This window comes from Panicum virgatum, chromosome 9K (genome assembly GCF_016808335.1).
Source record: "Panicum virgatum strain AP13 chromosome 9K, P.virgatum_v5, whole genome shotgun sequence".
In the NCBI taxonomy this organism is placed as follows: Eukaryota; Viridiplantae; Streptophyta; class Magnoliopsida; order Poales; family Poaceae; genus Panicum; species Panicum virgatum.
The window spans coordinates 41,571,039-41,594,696 of record NC_053144.1 but is presented as its reverse complement, the minus strand read 5'-3'; the positions used below and the strand labels follow the sequence as shown (position 1 = coordinate 41,594,696).

At 52.0% G+C, this 23,658-nt stretch overlaps 1 protein-coding gene across 1 annotated transcript; it reads left to right on the top strand.

The window, feature by feature from the left end:
* The first annotated feature begins 9,260 nt into the window (after window positions 1–9,260).
* Window positions 9,261–10,113, top strand: LOC120648001 (translation initiation factor IF-2-like). Its single transcript, XM_039924789.1, has 2 exons — window positions 9,261–9,446; window positions 9,718–10,113. The coding sequence occupies exons 1-2, from the start codon at window positions 9,261–9,263 to the stop codon at window positions 10,111–10,113; spliced, it is 582 nt and encodes a 193-aa protein (XP_039780723.1).
* The last annotated feature ends 13,545 nt before the right edge of the window (window positions 10,114–23,658 follow it).

Below are 23,658 nucleotides of genomic sequence, written 5' to 3'. Positions count from 1 at the left end.
CAAATAGGCTCGTATTTCCAAACTAAAAAGGGGCTTCGACAAGGTGATCCACAATCGCCAATACTATCTAATATAGTGGTTGATATGTTGGCTATCATCATTGCTAGAGCTAAGGAAGATGGGCAAGTGAAAGGGGTTGTACCACACCTAGTAGAAGAGGGGTTATCTATCTTGCAATACGCATATGATACAATCATTTTTCTAGACCACGATAGTGACAAAGCAAAGAACATCAAACTCCTGTTATGTAACTTTGAACAATTATCTGGCCTTAAAATAAACTTTCATAAAAGTGAGATATTCTACTTTGGTCAAGTAAAACAACATGAATTAATGTACTCAAGTCTGTTCGGTTGCAAGCTTGGCTCATATCCCTTTCGCTACCTAGGAATTCCGATGCATTTTAGAAAGCTTAGCAACAATGACAGGAAAATAATTGAGGAAAGGATCGAGAAAAGGCTGAGTGGTTGGAAAGGCAAGCTTTTATGTGTAGGTTGCAGGTTGGTACTGATTAATTTTTTATTGTTCAGTTTACCTATGTTTATGCTATCTTTTTTTGAGGTCCCAAGAGGAGTTATTAAAAAAATTGAGTATTATAGATCAAGATTTTTCTGGCAAAGCGACCAACATAAAAATGTACAGATTAGTTAAGTGGACTTCAATGTGCCAACCAAAGGAATAAGAACAAGGTGATTTGGAAATACAAAATTTAGATATTCAAAATAAATGCCTGCTTATTAAATGGTTGTTTAAACTGTGCAATGAAGAAGGCATTTTGCAAGAGTTGTTGCGGAATAAATATCTAAAGAATAAAACTCTAGGGCAAGTCAACAAGAAGCTGGAAGATTCTTATTTTTGGACTAGCCTAATGGGGGTTAAGGATTAGTTTCTTAGCTTGGGACGTTTTTCGCTTAAAGATGGTTCACAAATAAGGTTTTGGGAAGACATATTGTTGGGAAACTAGACATTGAAATCCTAATTTCCATCTCTATTTAACATTGTTTGTCGACGACACACTACAGTAAAGAAAGTGTTTAGCACCGCACAACTAAATATCTCTTTTAGTAGAGCTTTAGTGGGGGATAAACTACATGACTGGCTCCATATGTTGCATATTTTGTTGAACATTAATTTACAAGAGGGGTGGGATACCTTGGTCCCTACATGCTAATGGCCGCTTCACAGTACACTCTATGTATAAAAATCTTGTTAATAGTGGTATAAAGGTTATACAAGAGATTTGGCAGGCAAAGATACCTTTCAGGTTAAAATCTTTATGTTGTACTAGAAAAGGGATGTATTACTTACAAAGGATAATTTAGCTAGGCGAAATTGGATTGGATGTAAAGTTTGCAGCTTTTGTAACCGGGAAGAAAGTATCCAACATTTTTTTCGATTGCGCTTACGCTAAATTTTTTTTGGCGTGCAATTCACTTAGTTTTTGGTTTAGCACCAAGAAATAATGTTGATGATTGGTTTAATCATTGGTTAAAACAAGGGGTCATAAACCAAAATTATAGTTATTGACAATCATATCGGCTATGTGTTGTGTGAATTGGCTCTCTAGGAATGATGTTGTTTTAAACAAATGTCAACCAAAAACATTTTTGCATGTTTTATTCAAGAGAATGCATTGGCTATGCCATTGGGTGCAGTTGGAGCACAATGAGGATCAAAAGGAGAGGATGATTCAGGCATGTCCTTTGCTGGAGATGTCGGCTCTTTGTTTCTTCGCATCCCATGGATGGCCTTTTAGTTTACGGGTTGGCTTTCAATAACAATGTTGTATGCTTTAAATTTATTATGAGAACGTGGTGTGGTTACTACTGCGTATAATAAGATTAGTCTAATCCCCCTCGATGAGAAGGGTGAAGCCGGATATTCTTTTCTATTATCTAAAAAAACTCATCAACATGACCATGCCCATATTGCACTGTGCTAAGAATAAGACATCTTAGGCACTCCACAGTGTAAAGTCCATTTTACCTCTGAAGCAGTCATCAAATATATCATGCATACAATAAATTCCAACTTATTATTTACATGAGAAGCAATAGCACTATCTATCATATTAGTTACCTCTGAATCAAGAGCAGATTGTTTATTCTCATCAAATTTTACCTCAAATTGAGAAGAGTCGAAGGCGTCATCCTTTGTAACCTTTCCCTGTCAGTCGATGGAGAAGTGCGAGATGTATTGCTTCATGGCTATTTCTTCCAGCCTCTCGATCTCCTTCTCTTTCTCTTTTCTGATCTTCTTTTGGATGTCATCAAGAACCTTCTGATGCTCGGCTGAAATTTGCTGAAAGGTCGGCCTCTGGATGTTGGTGGCATCAATATCATCAGGTTTAGGAATACTAGCCATGGTAGCCGATTTATTCTTTCTGGTCCAAAGTGGAGTCGCCAAAAAGTATGTTGGTGCAGATCTAGGGCCAACACACCAAAATGCTAGAATGCGCAGCGAGCGACGGCATGACGCAACGCCGATGCTCAGACCGGTCGGGTATACCGGTCAGACCGGTTATCGTCGGACAGACCGGCGGTGAAACTAACGAACGTCACCTGGGAAGGACCTGTCGGGGCAGGCGCACGCAGGGTTGCTCTAGGGTTGGCGGGCCACCTAGAATGCCCTCAATCGATGTAGAGACGAAGGAGGAACAACAAATAGTAGATTGGAAAAGCTAGGGCAAAGAAGAAAGATAAAAGTTGTATTATTTGATCGATTGGATCCCCTCAATCGGTCGTGACCCTTTATATTTATAGGGTAGGGTGGACTTATCCCGCAAGAAATCCTTTTTCACAGATAAAAACCTATGAAATAATTTAATTACACTCGGACTTCTTGAAGACCGGTCAGACCGGTCGACCCAGCCGGTCAGACCGGTCGGTACTATGTCTAATGTCAATTTTGGTTGTCAACCGCTGGTGAGGGGCGAGGGCGGGGTTAGGCGTCGCTTCAGGAGACAATAGCGGAAGCGTCACCTGAAATGAAATTAATTTCCTCGTCGATAGATCCGAGAATGTGCACGTTGTCGATGTGCCAAATCTCAGGCCCGTTACCAGAATTTCGATCCGACTGTTTCCGCGCTAACCAGCATTACCGATTCTGATTTTAACTCATAATCTTCCGTACGCTTCGGTGCAAGAGATATTGCAATTAAAGATGCTACATCTACACCTCGGCAAGCGCGAGCAATGTTGAGCTTTCAATGGATTTGCATGTCATGCGGGAGGCTTGCATGCGTGTGTGGGTTTGCATGCATGGGAGATAGAGTGTGTCAGGCTTGCATGCTTGGGAGATTACGATGCGGAATTAATCAACCGGTGGCGTTAACCGACAAATATTAAGCGTGTATTTAAATCCTGTAAACATTTGGACAAAATTCACTTGTAGCAATTTTCAATCAAAAATTATAAGGACTAAATATGATCAAATTGTAAAACTAACTACACGGATGGACGGGAAATTACGAGACAAATCTATTAAATCTAATTAATCCATCATTAAAGGTTGTTTACTGTAGCACGGCATTATCTAGTCATGGTCCAATTAGGCTTAAAAGATTAATCTCGTAATTACATCCGAGGGTTGTGGAATGTGTTTTGCAAGTCATCCACATTTAATACTCCTAATTACTGGTCAAACGCTCGAAGTTGATGTAGGGCTCAAAAAATTTTGGAATCTAAACAAGGCCTAACTCACATGAGAGAAGATTATTGTGTGCTTAACTATCTCCTTGGTCTGTGTACCCAGATTAAATACGATATCTAATAAAAAATGGGAGGAGTATTACTTTTCTTAACATCTGTTTAGTCCTTTCAATAATAAATGCATGCATGCCGGTGAAGATAAATTGATGGTATCACTCACATGCAAGGGGAGTTCACATTCAGAAAAATCAATAAATCTTAAATTGTGCATCCAAATTAAATTTTGATTGCACCATTATCTTTTTTATGATAAGATCTTTAAAACAATACATAACTTGCTTATGTTTGCACGATATTTTTGAAAAATATTTTTGTTACTAAATAATTATTTTCAGCTACTAGGAATAAATATTTTAACAACATGAACAAATGATTATTTTCTATGAACAGAAAAATAAACATGACCAACAGATAATAATGTACTACAAACAAAATTTTAATTGAAAATACCATGAACAAATAGATCAATGTCATAGATCAATTTAATCTACAAAGGGAATAAATAATTTAACATTGCAAATAAATTAGTTATATGCAGAAAAATAATTTTACATGATGAACAAATGCAGCTACAGATGCAAACAAATAGATCAATGTCACGGAACAATTTAATCTACAAGGCGAACAAATAATTTGACATTGGGAATAAATTAGTTACATGTAGAAAAATAATTTTACATGAAGAACAAATGCAACTACATAGTAAAAATATTATTATGAGCATGTATACACGTGCTAAACAAGTTAGTATATAAAGAAAATAATCATTTCACATACCAATGTATGAGTCTGGAATACAAATAAATTAGAATACACTGTATGACTCGTTCTTAAAATATGCACAAATAATTCTGTACTACTATAACAAAAGATAAGTATAGATTGGTTAACATGTGATTATATAAAAAAAATATGGTTAATATAAATTATAAAAGAATAAATTATAAATTCAGGTGAAGATTATGTATGTGAGGTTCATAATCAGGAAATAAAATGAAGACAAAATTATAAATAAACAGATATAGAAGATAAGGGAAAAGAAATGGAAATAAAAATGGATGGAAGGAACTAGGAAAGAGAAAAAAAGAATAGGAGAAGAAAATAAAAAATATAGAACATGTACAGAGAGAGAAAAGAAAACAAAGTGATAGGCACCACATAGCGAAACACATATAAGTTGCGCTTGCCGTAAAAAAATAATAGAACTTGTCAAGCTGTATTTGCCAGTAGCACGTTCATCGTCCGCATAGCATGCAATGGTCATAGCTTGGATAACCAAGCAAGCTCGTGGCACAAGAGAATATTGCATGTGCTCTTTCATCTATGTTAGAAATAATAAATTAGACAATTCCACCTAATCTGGACAACAAAACGAACCAGAATAATATTTATTGGGCCGAATATGTCAATGAACCAGCCCAAAAGTGAGAGGTATTTCTTCCCGATGGATCACTAAGTTTGTAGCACGAGTAGGGATGGCAACGGGTACCCGAAATCCGAAACTCGATGGGTTTTTGCTCCATTAGGGTGTGGGCATAGACTAAATTCTATATCCGCGGGTTTTTTAATGGGATAAACTTCATCCACGTCGGGTTTGCGGGTGCGGGTTTGTTCTCCAAGCACCCAAATCCGCAAACTCATGGGTACAATAAACCCGACTACATATAACCTAAAATACCAATGTCACAAGGCCTTGTATCAAAATAAGGTCCAATTACATGCTAAGAGAGACTTAGACTCATGTACTTTCATTCCCATCAATGATTACCTACTCATACTCATTTTCCTATAATGCATTGTGTATTTGTTCATGCTTTCTATTAAATTTTTTTGCTTCTTCTATCGGGTACGGGAAACCCGCTGTCGTGGTGTGCAAACACACAGTCGGGTGGCATAATGCACCCGCCTAAGCCCAGAGGGTGAGTACTCGGGGGTTAGCTAGGACTAGTTCGATCTCCCTGGAAGAACATGGTGAACACAGCAGGTTTAGAGTGGTTCGGGCCGCCGGAGCGTAATACCCTACGTCCATTGTGTGTTGTATTGCTTGTGTCCTCATCATCTCGAGGGAAAGAGTGGAAGAGCTTGTGTCTGAGTGAGCTTGAAAAGTCCTGGTGTGTGCAGTGGGCGCCTCCGTTTTATATCTCAAGGGAGGCGTGTATATGGCCATTGGGTCCCCGACAGGTGGGCCCAATCAATGTAGTAAAAAATAATATATTGTTCATACATTATGGCAGACAGGCGAAGGAGATCTCATTCTTGGATTTCCTTGCCTGCTCCTGGAATCCTCCGTCCAGCATACCCATGCGCTGTCTTGTCGAAACGGTGCCAGGCGTAGCTTGCGGCGTCGCCTGCAGCATAGCTGAATGGGCCGTGTAGCTTGCGGTGTATGCGGCATGATGGAAAAGTGTCGTGCCATCGTATCCATTTAATGCGGCAGAGGGGCTCTGGGCGGATGCGGCGCATGCGGCTGCACTGTGTACCTCGGTAATATGCGTTCTACAGTGAGGCTTGACAAAGGCTGCCCCGCGTGCCGCGGCGGCAGAGCACGCCTCAACCACCCGCATTGAATGCGGTGGGTGGGCGAGTCTTCCAGCAGAAGACCCGCGCCCGCTCCCGCGCCTGCGGGACACGTGGCGGCTCTAGACCCCCCGGCGGTATGTTGGTTCTGCGCGCGTGGGAGGTCCAGATGGACGCGGGAGGTCCCGGACCCCTATGGGGGGTCCGCGGCCTCGGCTGTTGGCTCGGAGCTTCCCCTCCTCAGGGACACCTGGCATCACCGGACCTGTCCCAGAGCGGGGAGCGGGTCCGGGGCTATTGGCCCGGTGAGGTAAGAGCCTGACCCGTGGGGCCCGGCTGCTCCGCCTCTTATGGCGTAGTTACGGATGACTACGCGAGTCCTGCCTTGCTGCATTATGAGTGGGTATCCCTTCTACAGGGTACCGACAGTGGCCCCCGGACCCACCTCAGGAGAGGTGACGAACCCTCAGGTGGGGCCACTACTGCGATTTGGCTCTCGCATAACTTGAAGCCTCTAGCGTTAGACTTATGCATACTGCAGGAGTCTTGCCCGGCTTTGACCAAACATCGGGTTTTTCGCTGCCTCATCACATCGCAACGGCTTACTGACTCGTGGTCCCCACGCACAGTGGTACACCTGGTCACTCGAGCGACGCTCGGCATTGTTGCGGCCAGAGTAAACGGGACATTTACCTCCAGCGCAGTTCCCGAAAAGCCTGGTCATGCCAGCGCTTAATGCGCGCACGTCAGCTCGGCCTCCGCCTCGCTTCGCGTGCAGGCGACGGTTCAGATCCCGCCTTTTCACACCTTTGGTTGTTACCCACCCTCCCTGACAGGCGGGCTTGGGCCCCCTTGTCATGGACTAGGCGGTTAACACCAGGCGTGAGCGTTGCTTGGGTTCCAGTGACGGTTCCGGGGTGCGCCGGTTGGGTCAGGCTTTATAAAGGGGCGAACCTCATACCGCGGTTACCTTTCTGCATTCACCTTCTTCCTTCCAACCTTTGCGCCCCTTTGCCTTCGAGCCTCCTCTCTCCTTGCTCTTCTTCATAGATTGCTCCTTGCCTCCATAGCAAGATGGCGTCCCTTGCTCGTTCCCGCCGTTTCCAGACTGAGGAGGAGCTGAACACGGTGCGCCGCCTACTAGGGTGGAGTCCACAGGAGACTGCCTGGGGGATTCGAGCAGGCTCGGTTCCCCTCGGCAATCTGCGCACCGGGGAATTTGTGTTGTTCATCTCGCACATTTCCACCAGCGTGGGGCTGCCGGTGTCTTCATTCCTGCTGTTGCTGCTGGAAGACTTCGGCCTCCAACTCCAGCACCTCACGCCCCACTCCCTCCTCCTGACGTCCATTTTCATCCATCTATGCGAGATGTTCATGGGGGGTGCGGCCCTGCGTTATCCTCTTCCACCACTTCTTCGTCCTGGTGAAGTCCGGGAAGGGGAAGGATGAGGTGGGGGCGTACTACTTCCAGACGAGGAGCGACCGGCCGACGCCCTACATTCCCGGCCTCACTGGCGGGAAGTGGGAAGATTGGCGCAAGGAATGGGTGATCGCCACCACCGAAGCCAATGAGTGCCTCGCCTTGCCGAACGAGGGACCTGCCTTCGACCGCCAGTCTTGGCGGGCTAAGCCGTCCCTGCCGCCGGCGTTCGACCCCATGCTAAGCAAGATCAGGTCGCTGGCAGAGGGCGGCCTCACCTCGCTACACGTGCTCGGGGATTTCCTGAAGCGCCGGATCGCCCCCCTGAAGCAGCGGCCGCATCCTGCTTGGAGCTTCAACAGCCCCAACGACTGCAGCAGGACCCACCGCGGAGAGGGGAGTGATCTGACCCAGGAAGCCCTGGAGGTCCTAGTGCGGGCGGTGACCGGGGAGATCATCATCCCGGAGCACCTGATCCTTCCTCAGGGTGTCGTCCCCCTCTGCGAGGACTCACGCTTGAGGACCGCGGTGCTGGCCACCCTGCCGACCCTCGACGACGGTGGGCTGGCAGCACGCCAGACTGGAGGCGACCCGGACCGTGGGATCCGGATCCCTGGTGCGTCCGGGGAACAGGCCGTGCCGAGCGTCGTGGGGTTCGGCTCTTCTGCCAAGCGCAAGCAGGCCGTGGCTGGTAGCGCCGCCACGAGCGGTCCCAGCCAGGCCCGGAAAAGCTCCGGCGCATCGTCGGGGGTAGCGAGCCGGCGCAGGTTGCACCGGGGCGACGGAACCCCAGTTATGGAGCCCGCCGCGAAGCGTTAGAGGACAGCTGAGGACGCGGGCCAGGGTAGCTCCCGGGCCCCCGGCCCCCGCGGGACCCCCGGAGTAGTCGTGCCACCACCACCACCGCCGGGAGATGCCTCCCCCCGGCAGCAACAGCAACAGCAGCAGCCACGGGTTGCGCCTCCACCGCCACCACGGGAGTAGCAGCAGCAGGAGTAGCCCCGGGTTGCGCCTCCGCCGCCGCCACGGGAGCCGCAGCAGCAGTAGCCTCGTGGTGCGCCTCCGCTGCCGCCACGTGAGCTGCCGCAGCAGTAGCAGCCGCGAGGTGCGCCTCCGCCGCCGCCTCGGTAGATGCAGCAGAAGTAGCAGCAGGAGCAGCCACGGGTTGCGCCTCCGCCACCGCCTCGGGAGCCGCAGCAGCAGTAGCCGCATTGTGCACCTCCGCCGCTGCATCGGGAGCAGCAGTAGAAGCAGTCGCCGAGCCTCCGTGGGCGCTGGAGACCCGACGCTTCGTGGTAAGTGTTCTTCCGTTCACTCCCCTTATTCTCGGTGCTTCGCTTTTTGCTGAAGAATTATTTTCTTTGTTTGCCAGGGTCTCTCGCCCAAGCAGTTCTTCCACCGCCGCTGGCTCGTCAGCGGGGGTCCAGGCATCCGGGGCCTCAGCGGCAACGGCGGGAGCGACGACGGGTGCGGGGAGCTCGGGTGCTGCGGCTTCCGCTAACCCGATGGCGCCCAACGCGGCGCCGGTGGGTGCACCAACACCAGGCGAGGCAACGCCCGATGTGGCGACGGTGAATACGCCAGTGCCAGGCGCAGCAACGCCCGACGTAGCGATGGCGAATGCGCCAGTGCCAGGAGCAGCTGCACCCGACGCGGTGGCCCCCGAAGCCCCAGCTACGGCGGCAGCCGCGCCGACACCGGGCTTGGCGACGGCGAGCACCCCGGCAGCCGAGGTCCTGATGTCTGTGCCGGACGTCCCCACCCCCAGCTCCGAACCTGCAGTAGAGAAAGAGATGGAGGTGGTCTCCGGCAGGTGACTTATGCAGGGCTCCCCTCCCCCAGGTGCTGGTCCGGGTCCGGCAGTCGATAGAGGAGGCGACCTCTACCGCCGAGGCGGCCTTCCAGTGGGAGTGGGCGGCCCTGGAGAGCAAGCGCCAACGCCTCGGCGACTGGCACACCCTCCTGGAGGGGCGCACGAAAGCCAAAGCCTCCCATGCTGCGCGTGTTCGGTCCGAACTCAAGGCCGACCATGAGTCCTACTGAGCCAATCTTCGGAAGGTGTTCGACCAGGAAAAAGCCGTGGCGCAGCGGGAGGTGGCCATTGCCAAGGAGGAGGCCAGCCTCGCGACGCAGCGGTCTGAGTTCGAGTCTCGCAGCCAGGGACTCGAGGTCCGCAAGCTGGAGCTCGACAAGCTCTCCGAGTCTCTGCACCAATGGCGCCAGGAGCTGCAGGCGACCGCCAGCAAGCAGGTTGCTGCCGAGATGGAGCTCGAGGAGGATAGGAAGTCCCTTGCGAAGCGGAAATCCCACGCCACCAACATGGAGCTCCAGCTTGGGTGCCAGCGCGAGGCCCTCAAATCCCTGAAGGAGTCGGCGGTGAAGAAGGAGGCCAAGCTCCAGGAGAGGACCCGTGAGGTGGAGGCGGCCCGGGCAGCACTGGACACCCGGGTGCAGGAGACGGTCTAGGAGGCGGTCCGGAAGCTGCAGGAGGACCAGCTTATGGGGCGCAGCGGATCATCGACTGGGCGAACGAGGCGAGCTTAGTGCTGGTGCCACTTGGTATGAGTCCAATCCAAGTGGCAGAGCCGCCAGCTTCGATTGCTGACACCCTCCCAGTGCTGAACTCTGCTTCAGACAGGCTCCGACGCTTGGAGCCGATCCTTGCCGGCCAGCTTGAAGCCGAGGGCCGCGAGCTGATCCGGATGGTGGCAGAGCACATCCTGACCTGCCTCCGGAGCCACGACCCAGCCATCTCGCTAGCCCCCATGGTCGACGGTCCAGTGGGGGAGATGGAGGCCACCGCTCGGGAAAGCGTGCGGGAGGTCGTCGACTTCGTAGCCGACTACTTCAAGCGGGAGCCTGCAGACTCCTGAACTGGACATTGTACTTTTGTTTTTTTTTTGTATTATGTAACAAACATTGTACTTGTTGAAACTTAATAGAAGAAAATTTCAAGTTAGGTGTTTGTCAGCTGTTCTGGTTTGCGGTATGCAGCTCCCCGGCGCCCTGGCCCCCTGGTAGATAGGTTCAGTTGTTAGGACCTATCTGCCATCAGAGCCGAAGAAGACACTCTGGACCCCGGTATGAGGTTGCGCAAACATCCTTGGGCATAGGTGTAGCATAAATTGCAACTCGAACGAGCGACTTATTCCCTGTATAGCAAAAAAAACTACAGAGAGAGCAATCAAACTCGCTTGTATGGTAGTAATGATACTGCAACTTAGCTGTTTGACGCATGTAGAATCGATCCTTGGTGTCTGGCTCAAAGCAAACGCTCCGGGCCCCCTGGGAGATAGGCTCAGTTGTTTTGAGTCTGTCTACCACCGAGACTGGACCTCGATCTGCATGCAGTCTTAAAGCGGATGCCGGGACCCCCTGGTAGGTAGGCTCAATGGCTTGAGGCTAACTACCACCAGTCAAGGCTTAACCTGCGTACCACTCAAAGTCACAGCTTAGTAGCAGGCCCGAGGGACCTATTCTGGACCGGCCCCCAGGCTAGTACGAGGTCCGGAGCTCCGGATACACAGGTCCAGGCAGTTCAATGCTTGTTACAGAGAGGTGGAGTGTGTAGGATTAGGGTGCGGAACCAGGCTAAGGCGCTATACAGGGCTCCGGACCACTCCAGGAAACAAACACGACTTTACCGGACCTGGCTCCGATGTTCCAGATCCCTCCTAGCAGTGGGTGAGGTCATTCTGTCGTACTCGATCCTTTGAGATATGGAGCTAGACCTGCCGTGTAGGACTTAGGAAGCCAATCCTTGAGCTAGAACGAGGTCCGGGCCCCTAATTACCCAGCTCTGGGTACTAGAGCACTCGTTACAGGGTGGTGGAGCGTGCAGGCTTTGGGTACGGAACCAACTAAGCGGCTACACGGAACTCCGGACCACCCCAGGAAACAAGCACCCCATCTCTAGAGCAGGTCCCTAGGGGTCTGGACCCCTCTCCCAGCAGCAAGGGGGTCCGGACCTGTACGGTAGTCCAGCAACTCAATACAGATCTTAGCTGTAGCGACGGAGTGGAAGTCCGCGCGGGGGTTAGAAAAGGTAAAAACTCGGGAATTGAAATGCGAAATAAAATTTTGACACAAAGATAGAACCGGGGCAAATCTTTCCTTTGCAACTTGATATACATGGCTTGCGCGATGGATGCCAGAGGCCGGGTTTATGAGGGCGGACCTCTACCGCTCTGGGCCGCGCGTTAATGCTAGCCGACGGTGCGATGAATGCCAGAGGTCGGGTTTAGGGGGGACGGACCCCCACCGCTCTGGGCCGCATGCTAATTCTATCTTATTACAAAGGAAAAATTCATTTCCCTGCTCTGCCTAAGTGTAAAACTTACACAGATGCTCTATATTCCATGGGTTGGCCAGCGGCACCCCATCTTCTGTGGCAAGGCGAACGCATCCGGGCCGGCAAACTTCTGTAACCTTGAAGGGCCCCTCCCAGCTGGGGGAGAGTTTGTGGAGCCCTGCTCGGTTTAGGATCCGCCTCAGGACGAGGTCTCCAGCCCGGAGCTCCCTACAGTGCACGAACCGTTGATGATAGCGCTTGAGCACCTGGTTGTAGAGTGCATTTTGGATTGCTGCTCGCCACCTTAGTTCGTCAACGAAGTCCACATCGTCACGCCGCAGTTGTTCCTGCATGGATTCGTCAAAAGCCTGGACCCGTGGTGAGCCTAGTTGAATTTCCGGGGGAAGGCATGCTTCAGTCCCGTAGACCAGGAAGAATGGAGTCTCCCTGGTGGCTCGGCTGGGTGTGGTCCGATTGCCCCATAGTACGCACGGAAGCTCGTCAACCCATTTGGCACCATGCTTCTTCAAGCAGTTGTAGGTGCGGGTCTTGAGTCCCCTGAGGATCTCTGCATTCGCTCTCTCGACCTGTCCATTGCTGCGGGGGTGTGCCACGGACACAAAGCATAGCTGGATGCCGATGTCCTTGCAGTACTCGTGGAAGAGTCTGCTTTTGAATTGGGTCCCGTTGTCCGTGATGATGCGGTTTGGGACGCCAAATCTGCACACAATGGACTTGAGGAATGCGACTGCTGATTTTTTGGTGATGTTCACCACAGGGGTAACCTCCGGCCATTTTGTGAACTTGTCGATGGCGACGTAGAGGAACCGGTACCCGTCGACGGCTCGGGGGAACGGCCCCAGGATATCCACGCCCCATACAGCGAATGGCCATGAGGGCGGGATCATTTGCAGAGCTTGAGCCGGTGTGTGTATTTGCTTTGCATGGAACTGGCATGCTTGCAGTACTTTACCAGCTCAGCCGCATCCTGGAGTGCTGTCAGCCAGTAGAAGCCATGCCGAAATGCCTTACCAACAAGCGTGCGAGATGAGGAATGACTTCCACACTCACCTCCTTGGATCTCCGCGAGCAAATCGCGGCCCTCTCCCTGGGAAATACACCGCATGAGGATACCATTGGCGCTACGGTGGTAGAGATCCCCTTCTACCACCGCGTAGCGTTTAGCCAATCGTACTATGCGCTCAGCGGACACATCGTCATCAGGAAGGATATTGTCTTTCAGGAAGTCCTGGATCTCAGAGATCCATGCATCGGGAGCTCCCTGAGCAGGTGGGAGTGGCTCTATGAGGTCTTTAGGATCCTGGACAGAACTCACAACCCAGGGCGGGCACCACAGGTGGAATGCCGCCGGGACCGCTAGCTTCGACGTGCCAGCTTGATCCCCTTCACCCAGTTCGGCAGGCTGGGCGATAGGTCTCCGCAACCATCTTTCGAAGACGCCCTCGGGCACATATGCCCAGGTAGATGATCTCATGGAGAGATCATCTACTGCTGAGTTGAGTTCGTGGGGAACATGTTACAGTTCCAAGGCGTCGAAGTCCTTCTCGAGCTTCCTCACGTGGATGAGGTATGCCGCGAGCTGGGGATTGTTGCAGCTGCAATCCCCTCGGACCTGCTTGATGATTAGCTGAGAATCTCCCTTCACCAGAAGCTGCCGGACCCCCAGAGACAGGGCTTGTGTCAGGCCAAAGATCAGAGCTTCGTACTCCGCCATGTTGTTGGTGGCCTTGAACTCAAGGTGCACCATGTACTTCAGCTAATCTCCGTTTGGGTCGATGAGGACCACACCAGCTCCAGCCCACTGCTTGCGGACGGACCCATCGAAGAAGAGTGTCCAGTGGGGCTCGGTGAAGACTGGTGTCCTGACTTCCGGCTCCGGGGGTCCGGTGTTGAAGTCCGGACCCCCAGAATCGCTTGGGGAAGGAGTCCATTCTAGCTGGAACTCAGCCAGCTCTGCTGCCCACTTGGCGATGTTGCCCGTGGCGTTGGAGTTGTGCAGGATTGCTCTTAGCGGGTAATAGGTCACTACAACAACTCTGTGTGCCTGAAAGTAATGGCGCAGTTTGCTGGACGCAATAAGTATGGCATAGATAAGCTTATGCGTCTCAAGATACCTGGCCTTTGCCTCGTGGAGAACTTCGCTGACATAGTAGACTGGCTTCTGGATGGTCCGGACCCTGGCGACCATGTCCGGCTCGCCCTTATCCACTACGTCAGGTCCTTGGGCCCCCAGCGGTTCTGGGTTCCCACTGGGACGAGGCTCCTCCGGACCCCCTTATCCGGGGTCCGGACCTTCAGACAGAGAAGTGGCCGCTGGACCCCCATGTCTGGGGTTCGGCTCACCATCCTTAGCCGGGGAGACCCTGGTGTCCCCATGGCAAGCTTGCTCCGTCCTCTCGGCGACCAGCACCATGCTGGCCGCCTCTGCAGACGCAGCAAGATACAAAAACAACATCTCACCTGGCTCTGGAGCCACCATTACTGGCAGTGAGGTGAGGTGCTGTTTTAGTTCCTGGAAGGCTTGTTCAGCCTCTTCGGTCCAAGAGAAGGGACCGGACCTCCTCAATAACTTGAAGAAGGAGAGGGCCCTCTCAGCCAGCCTCGATATGAAGCGGCTAAGAGCGGCTAGAGATCCAGTAAGCTTCTGGACGTCCTTGATGCGGCCAGGAGGCCTCATCGTCTCGATCGCCTTGATCTTGGCTGGGTTTGCCTCGATGCCTTGATGTGAGACCAGAAAACCCAGCAGCTTCCCTGCCGAGACGCCGAAGATGCATTTCTCGGGATTCAGCTTCGTGCGCGTGGCGCGTAGTCGGTCGAAGACGAGGGACAAGTCCTCCACTAGTGTTGACCCAACCTTAGTCTTGACCACAATGTCATCAACATACACCTCAACAATATCTCTAATTAGATTACAGAAGGTTTTGTTCATAGCTCGTACAAACGTGGGTAAGGCATTCCGCAGACCATATGGCATGACAATATAGCAATAAAGTCCATCCACTGTTACAAAAGCAGTATGCTTCCTATCCTCTCTAGACATCTGAATCTGGTGGAAACCAGAGTATGCATCTAGGAAAGATAAAAGGTCGCACCCGGAGGTGGAGTCCACGATCTGATTGATACGTGGAAGAGGATAGGGGTCTCTAGGACATGCCTTGTTGAGGCTGGTGTAGTCGATGCACATCCGAAGCTTCCCGTTGGCCTTTGGGACGACGACCGGGTTGGCCAACCACTCGGGGTGGTGGACCTCCTCGATGAAGCCAGCGTGCAGCAGCTTACGGATTTCTTCACGGATGAAGTTCTGCCGCTCCACAGACTGCTTCCGAGGCTTCTGGCGTACCGGCATGGCGTCGGGGTAGATCCTTAGATTGTGCTCGATCACTTCCCTGGGGATCCCAGGCATCTGTGACAGTTTCCAGGCGAACACGTCCACATTTGCCCTAAGGAAAGTGATGAGCGTGTCTTTCTATTTCTCCTCCAGGTTTCCCGCGATGCGGGTGGTCCTGGAGGAGTCCGCTCCGATCTGTACCGTCTTTATGGGAACATTGTCCGGATCAGACAGTTGAACCTTAGGTTCCTTTGCAGGCGCCCTGGGTTGCGAGGTGGATGGGTCCTCCTCGGAACGTGCAGCCTCTGCCGCCAGAGCATGCAATCTCTCAACTGCAGCGACGGCAGCGGTGCGGTCACCCCGCACGGTGAGGACACCGGCAGGGGAAGGCATCTTCAGGACCAAATACCCGTAATGGGCAATGGCCATGAAGCGGTAGAGTGCCGGCCGGCCAATGATGGCATTGAACGGGAGGTTCACCTCCGCAACATCGAACTGGACGCTCTCTGTGTGGAAGTTCTCCTCGGTCCCGAAGGTGACCGGCAAGGTGATGCTCTCCAGAGGGAACACCAGATGTGGGCCCACTCCGGAGAATGGGCGAGAGGGAGTCAGCTTGGACTCCAGGATCTGCAGCTGCTTGAACGCTGCATAGCTGATGACGTTGAGGTCGGCCCCACCGTCTATCAGCACGTGATAGAGCCTGATGTTGGCTATGACAGGGGCGGTGACTAGAGGTAGTACACCGGCCCCGGCCATGTTCTCCGGGTAGTCAGATGGCCCGAAAGAGATGGTGGTGTTCATCCACCTATGGTGCGGCGCCGCCTTTGGGACCCCTGGCTTCACCGAAAGGACCTCTCGGTGAAGGGTCTTCATGTCCCACTGGGAGACAAGCTTCTTGCGGTGCTCCTCGTTATCGGAGTCGGAGTTGTCGTGGCGGTAAACGCCCTTTAGCTCCCGAGCGGAGGATTGGTACCCTAGCTCCTTTTCCCCGACAGCGGTCTCGCTGTCGGAGGCTTTCTCCTTGCCAGACCGCTGGCGAGGAGGGGGTGAGCCATCCTTGGAGGACTGCTCACGCCGCCCACTGACCCGCTTCACGAGCTTCTGGATCTCGTGGCAGTCAGCAGCGCTGTGGCGAGCGGTGGGATGCACTGGGCATGAACCTCCACTGCCACCTTGCGGGCGCGAGCGTTTGCCATGCGCATTCTGGCCCCCAGCCGCTGCCGCAGCAGCTGGTGCCGCCGCTGCAGCGGCTAGAGCGCCAGGATGCGGCTCCCCGCGACTCCGGTTCTTGTTCTTCTTCTTGCCACCGCCCTAGGCGGTAGCTCCGGAGCCACCAGCTTTGGCGCCTCCGTCTTGGGGGGCTGAGTGCCATACGCGGCCCTCAGCGGCCCTGGCACACTTGTCAGCCAGGGAGAAAAGCGTGGTAACACTTTCCACCTCGAGTGTCGCCAGCTTCTCAAGCATCTTCTCATCACGTACCCCCTGGCGGAAAGCAGTGATAATAGATGCGTCAGAGATACGAGGAATGGTACCCCGTACCTTGGTGAAGCGCGAGATAAATGCCCGGAGCGTCTCTCCGGGTTTCTGCCTCTTGGCGTGGAGGTGAGCCTCCACACCATGCTGTTGGTATGCACTAGCGAAGTTCGCAGTGAACCTCGCACAGAGCTCCTCCTAGGACTGAATCGTCCTAAGAGTAAGGTTCATGAGCCAAGTCCGGGCTAGCCCGGTCAAGGCTACATGAAAGTAGCTCGCCATGACGGCTTCGTTACCTCCAGCTGCTGTGATTGCGGTAACGTACACCTGCAGGAATTCCGACGGGTTAGTGGTACGGTCGTACTTCTCCGGCAAGTGCGGGCGGAACTTGGACGGCCATGCCACCGCGCGGAGGTGATCCGCCAGCACAGCGCAGCCCACCCCAGCCACCGGGGTGCCCGCCTATATCCGGGCGTTCACCGGGGGCTTGGGTACCGCTGCGTCCAAGTCGGCGTTGAGGTTCCGGCCCTTAATGTTGAGGCGGCGCACTCACGCCCTCTCCAAGGAGATGCGGGCGTCCTCATCCGCACGCCTGCGGTTGAGTTCTGCCCGCAGGTTTTCTATTCATGCACCCCTCACGGTGGGGGAGTGCACGAACGCCGACGCACCGCCCTGGCGCCGGTGGTAGGGTACCACCGCATTACCAGGCGGAGGTCGTCACCCAGTCCATGCAGAACTAGGAGAGGCCTGAGCCAGATGGAGGAGACGGTCAATGTCGTCCCGCCACTGCCTCAGGGCGTCTGGCGAGGCTGCAGCAGCCGGAGGGTTACGAAGCAACTCCCTAGTTGCCGCCAGCGCTCTGCCGCTCGCAGCTCGTGAGGGGGCCCATGACGGGCGCCCTGACCCTTGCCGACGTGCTGCGCGCGCCGCCGCCGACAGTGGCTGCTCCGCGGGCACAGTTGCCCCTGGAGCAGGAAGGCGAGAGGCATGTGGCGCGGATGACGCCACACCCTCCGTCATCTCCACATCGTCGTCGTGGTGGGAGTGTTCAGCCACCCGAACCATGGAGACGAGCAAGAGATGAACTAAAACCAGCTAAATCCCCCTACCTGGCGCGCCAAATATCGTGGTGTGCAAACTCACAGCCGGGTGGCGTAATGCACCCGCCTAATCGCAGAGGGTGAGTACTCGGGGGTTAGTTAGGACTAGTTCGATCTCCCTGGAAGAACACGGTGAACACAGCAGGTTTAGAGTGGTTCGGGCCGCCGGAGCATAATACCCTACGTCCACTGTGTGTTGTATTGCTTGTGTCCTCCTCGTCTCGAGGGAGAGAGTGGAAGAGCTTGTGTCTGAGTGAGCTTGAAAAGTCTTGGTGTGTGCAGCGGGCGCCTCCCTTTTATATTTCAAGGGAGGCGTGTACATGGCCGTTGGGTCCCCGACAGGTGGGTCCAATCAACGTAGTAAAAAATAATATACTGTTCATACATTATGGCGGACAGGCGAAGGAGATCTCATTCCTGGATTTCCTTGCATGCTTCTGGAATCCTCCGTCCAGCATACCCATGCGCTATCTTGTCGAAACGGCGCCAGGCGTAGCTTGCGGCGTCGCCTGCAGCGTAGCTGAACGGGCCGTGTAGCTTGCGGCATAGGCGGCATGATGGAAAAGTGCCATGCCGTCGTATCCATTTAATGTGGCAGACGGGCTATGTGCAGATGCGGCGCATGCGGCTGCACTGTGTACCTCGGTAATATGCTGTCTACAGTGAGGCCTGACAAAGGCTGCCCCGCGTGCCGCGGCGGCAGAGCACGCCTCAACCACCCGCATTGAATGCGGTGGGTGGGCGAGTCTTCCAGCAGAAGACCCGCGCCTGTGCCCACGACTGCGGGACACGTGGCGGCTCCGTACCGCCCCCCCCCCCGACGGTATGTTGGTTCTGCGCGCATGGGAGGTCCGGATGGACGCGGGAGGTCCCGAACCCCTGTAGGGGGTCCGCGGCCTCGGCTGTTGGCTCGGAGCTTCCCCTCCTTAGGGACACGTGGTGTCACCGGACTTGTCCCACAGCGGGGAGCGGGTCCGGGGCCGTTGGCCCGGTGAGATAAGAGTCTGACTCGTGGGGCCCGGCTGCTCCGCCCCTTATGGCGTAGGTACCGATGATTACGCGAGTCCTGCCTTACTGCAGTAGGTGTGGATTTGGGTTAGTGATATCCAACGGGTTTCTGCCCATTGCCATCACCACGAGCGACAGCTACTCTTTCCGGAGGGGCGAAGGGCGGACCGCACCCGTGCGGCCGGCGAAGCGAGGTGCAGCATGCCGGTGGAGTAGGAGGAAGAGGAGCAGCAGGCGGGCGAGGCAGGGATGGCGGCGAAGGAGGGGCGGTCGCTGGTGGAAACGCCCACCTGGTCGGTGGCCACGTCACCGATGCCTGCTTCCCTCATCGAGCGCTCCCTCTCACGCTTCGCGATGGTTCCGAAAGTCTCTGCAGGTGCTGCGATATCTTGCTTAGTCATCCCTCTATTCTACAACCAAATTAATTCTCACAATAGCATTTTGAAAACTTCCTGTTGCGGCAGTGGCCGTCGCCCACAAGCTGTTCGGCCGTATGCCTCACCCAGAGAAAACCATGTCTGCCCGCAGAGCTGATGCTGCTCGGCGGCATCTCACTGTTCCTGAGCCTGACGTTGCGCTTCATATACGAGATCTGCGTGCCCTCGTCGCTCTTCACCAGCCGCTTCTACATGTGCTCGGACAGCGACTACAAGGAACTTATGCAGGACGCGAGTGCCAACCAGATGGCTCTGGAGAAGACCTTGTTTGGCAGCCACTCGATGCACGTATGCAGCTACGTACCTGCTAGGTGTTTCGTCAGGTGAAAGGCTGATTAGGAGAGCCACACTTTATTGACTAACAAGATGGTGTGTGGCTTGCAGGATCATGAGCCTTTTGTTTCATATGAGGGCCTCGAAAAGCTGCATCGTTTTTTGTTCATCCTTGGTATCACTCATTTTTTTAGATAAAGGAATATCCGGGCCTTGAACACTCTCAAGAGAATGTCCAAAGTCAAAAGAGGGATACAGCCCTCAAGTTACAAGAGTTCTTAGACTCTAAACCTCAAAAGAGGAATTTCACACAAACAAGAGAAACTAAAGAACAAAGAAAAAAACTAAGGCTAAGCTTCAATCTTCTTCTTCATTCCTGCTTCAACCTGGCAATATCTTCACATAACACTAATCCATCACATCTCTGTTTGCTTAGAAACTTGATGTTTGGATCATGGGTGCTTCTCATGCCTCTTCACGTATGCTCCACGCCGGCTTGCCGAGAGAGGTCTCTAAAGACGACGCCTCCATGCAGGGGACGACGCCAATGGCGCCGCCGTTGCTCGTCCAATAAGTGGACAGGATTTTCACCCAGAGAAACCCGCGCAGAAGGAATGGGCTCCATGATGACGCCCCCAATAGGGAGGACGACGCCCTCGGGCACCGCCGTCATCACCACCAGCAGGTCGCCGGCGAGACAATCGCCCAGAGAATCCCGTTCCTAGCTGCACACCCACAGCTCCGCCAGCCACGGAAGACTTCCTGGGGCCAGCGGCGCCACCGTGCCACCACGGCCGCACGAGTAGCCACCACGCAGCGTAGCTGCCGCCCTGCACCACTGCACGGCCACGCCCAGCCACGTCGCTCCTCGCCAGCCAGTATCCACGGTCGGCCGCCGCCGCTGCCTGAGTGAACTGCCTTGGCGGCCAGCTCCAAAGGCCTCACCACGCCGCCGGCGGGGTCTAGCTCGCCGCCGCCATCCTCTTTACCTGCCTCATGCGCAGCAGAGGAAGGCCGTGGCGCTGCCCCCAGACCAGCCGAAATGTAGCTCGCCCTCCGCTGGGACGTCGGGTCCCCAAACTCCAGGCTGCCGCCCGCCAACGCCGTCCGTGCTCGGCCGCCCCCATGCCCGCAGATCCACCCAATTGGGTGGCAGATCCGGTGATGGGGACGGTGGATCCGGCCCCCAAGACGTCGAAGGAGGCCCGCCGGCCAACCTCGCCAAGCTCCTCGATGCCGTCCGCTCCTCCGATACCTGCTCCGAGTCCTAGCACCGGCCGCCGAAATCCCAGCCGCTGAAGTCCCGGGCGCCGCCTTCCTTGCCACCCGCCGGACTTCCGGTCTCGGGCTCTGGCGGCGGCAGGGAAGAGGATGGGCGGGGAGGCGGCAGGCGGCGCCGGGGCAGTCGCCGCCCGAGTCGCCCAAGGAGAGCGGCTCGTGGGGCCACGCAAGAATGTAATGTACAGTTTTGTAACGGTGGTTTTATCCATGATCAAGGATTCTAGGTTGGTGTTCACGGCTGCGATGCTGATATAACATTTTGACTCTTCTTTGTGAGTTTGTTGTGCCCCTCTCATGCATGCTAGTATTGATAAAGATATATATATAGCTGGAGGAAATGGAAGACACTAGCAGGTCCGAGGAGATGAAAGGTATGAATGTACGATCACCAACTAAAATGAGATGCTTCTTTGACCATTTGTACGGCAGCATCTGTTGGTTTCTGCTATTGTTGTATGTTTGAATGTGCCTTTTCATTTTTTCTTAATCACTTATTATTTTATTGCCCTCGGTGATCCAAATGTTGCCTACTTGCCTGAATGCTATATGTAGATTACTGTGAATTCTAGGTGTCAGGAATAGAATAGATATCCCAGTTGGATGGTTTTAACACCAATTATGGGTTGTGACTTGTGAGAACTTTGTGCAGGTTGACGGTTTGTCAATTTTACTGAACTTTCAGAGCTGTAATTTGAGTATCATTTCATCTTGTGATATACCTCTTCTGCTACAGTCTGCATCCCCGATCCGATCCTTCACCTGCGACATCTAGAGATTATTCAAATGTATCCTAGCTGTTTGTTGAACTCAAATGTAGTTGAGCAAATCGCTGGAATGGATTCATCCTAAATCATGCATCCTAGCTGTTTGTTTCCCTCATCTAGAGATTATTATGATTGGACTGACAGGGGTAAGTCCAGGTTTATGGTTTTTTATATCCAGTTCATAATCGTGTCCATTTCAAGCATTCCCTTCTACAAATTTCACCACTTGAATATTTGTACATTGTTTGCTCAATGGATGTACTGTGTCAATATAACTGATTAGTTTTTGTTCATTGCTTCTAAGAGGATATAAATAGACCAAGTCTTAAAACTTGCTTAACAGAGTGTTTTGAAACTTTCTTGGCCACAAGCTTGAGAAAAAGCTGACAGCGAAGCATTTGAGATAATGGTGGTTAAGACCAGCTTTGCTAATTAAAGGATGATATATCTGAGAAACATGAATATAACCAGATCAACCAAGAAGATTATTGTCCTTGGTTTAGCTGATTTCTCTACTGATAGTTTTGTTCACTTGCATTTACTAGGTTCTTGGTGATCAGCAACAAGCATGAAGAAAAATCAGACCGCGCTTATTGACACGCGCTGTCACAGGTATCATTGTTGTCGATATAAATTTTTCTAATTTGTACTTTCAGTATATTTATTACCTAAACTGCAGCCTTTTATTGTCTGTAAGAGTTTGATATCAACTTTTCATACGGGACAATGGTTTCTTTTGATGCTTATGCATTACTTTCTGTAGTGGTGCTTTTCTAAATAACTTCTAAACACTGAAGAAAGTAATTGCTTGTGTTGTCTTTGAGCATCTAAAACGAAGCTCCTAGGGGTCAGAGAACAGAGGGTGGAGCCGAAGGGTGAAGCCGAAGGCACCACAAGATCCCAGAACAAGACGCTCAAGAAACTGAATATTTACATTCAAAACTTATATAAACAAGTTATGAAAATGAATTCCCTAAGAAGGAGCGCCATGTTTATAATGTAAGGAATATTTCAACCAAATTTATTTATTTTTTTGAGATCACACAGTACAACTCCGACACTTACAACGCACGCACACTCACACCCCTATGAACATACGTACGCAAACTCTACCCCTATGAGCATCTTCGAAGACTGAGCCGGCAAATCCTCGAGATTGAAAAAATCACATGTGGCTTGCTGTCGATGGGAACTTAACGTCCCCTACCACTGAATGGGAATTTCTAATCCGCGCGCGCGCCAAGACGCCTCCTGGCAATCGATCAGACAACCTTCCCACTGTTTCACTGCCCTACGTTTCCTCTTTTGTCGTTTTCCTTTAAGATTAGACAACTAATCTAATTAAACCGGGAACCCCACCCCTCCGGCCCTCCGCACACCCGCCCTTGGCGCAGCAGCGTGTCTAGACCCCGGGCTTATAAGGCTGCAGGCCTGCAACGCACTACTATCCCATATGTGGACACTCATTTTTTTATCATTCAATATAAAAACTATAAGAACAAAAATTATTTAAAAAAGATATACAACAAAAAGTTATATATGATTTTTTTGTGATATATCTATAAAAACCATAATTTTTGTTCCAAATTTATTTTACAAGTTGTGCATAAAAGAGCAAACATTTGTGCATAAAATGTGTGACGAAAAAAATGTGTATAAGTTGTACGATAAGTCCATAACAAATTTTAGGTACATAAGTTAAGCATAAAATATTTGGATAAAATATTATGAAGAAAAATGTTAAAACAAAAAATTAGGTTCATAAGTTAAGCATAAATTATTTGGATAAAAGATTATGGTAAAAAAGGTTACAAGAAAAAGAAACTTGTTGTTGCCGCACCGAAGCTACTGGCCCACTCCCACCGAGACTCCGAGAAAGTTGATACTGGATTGATGTGCTTGTTCACGTGAACCCGTGAAGAAAGGAAATGGAAAATACACTCTGTTGGTGGAACCCACGCTCCGGGAGCACGGGCCACGCGGTCGGAAAAATCGACCGCTAGCAGGCTCGCTGGCGCTCGCTTGCAGAACTGGA

What these genes read in the sequence shown, in the direction of transcription:
- LOC120648001 (XM_039924789.1), top strand. Translation starts at nt 9,261, where the DNA reads ATGGCGAATGCGCCAGTGCCAGGAGCAGCTGCACCCGACGCGGTGGCC. An exon ending in CAGTAGAGAAAGAGATGGAG is followed by an intron (nt 9,447 to 9,717) that starts GTGGTCTCCGGC and finishes GTGTTCGACCAG; the next exon opens with GAAAAAGCCGTGGCGCAGCG.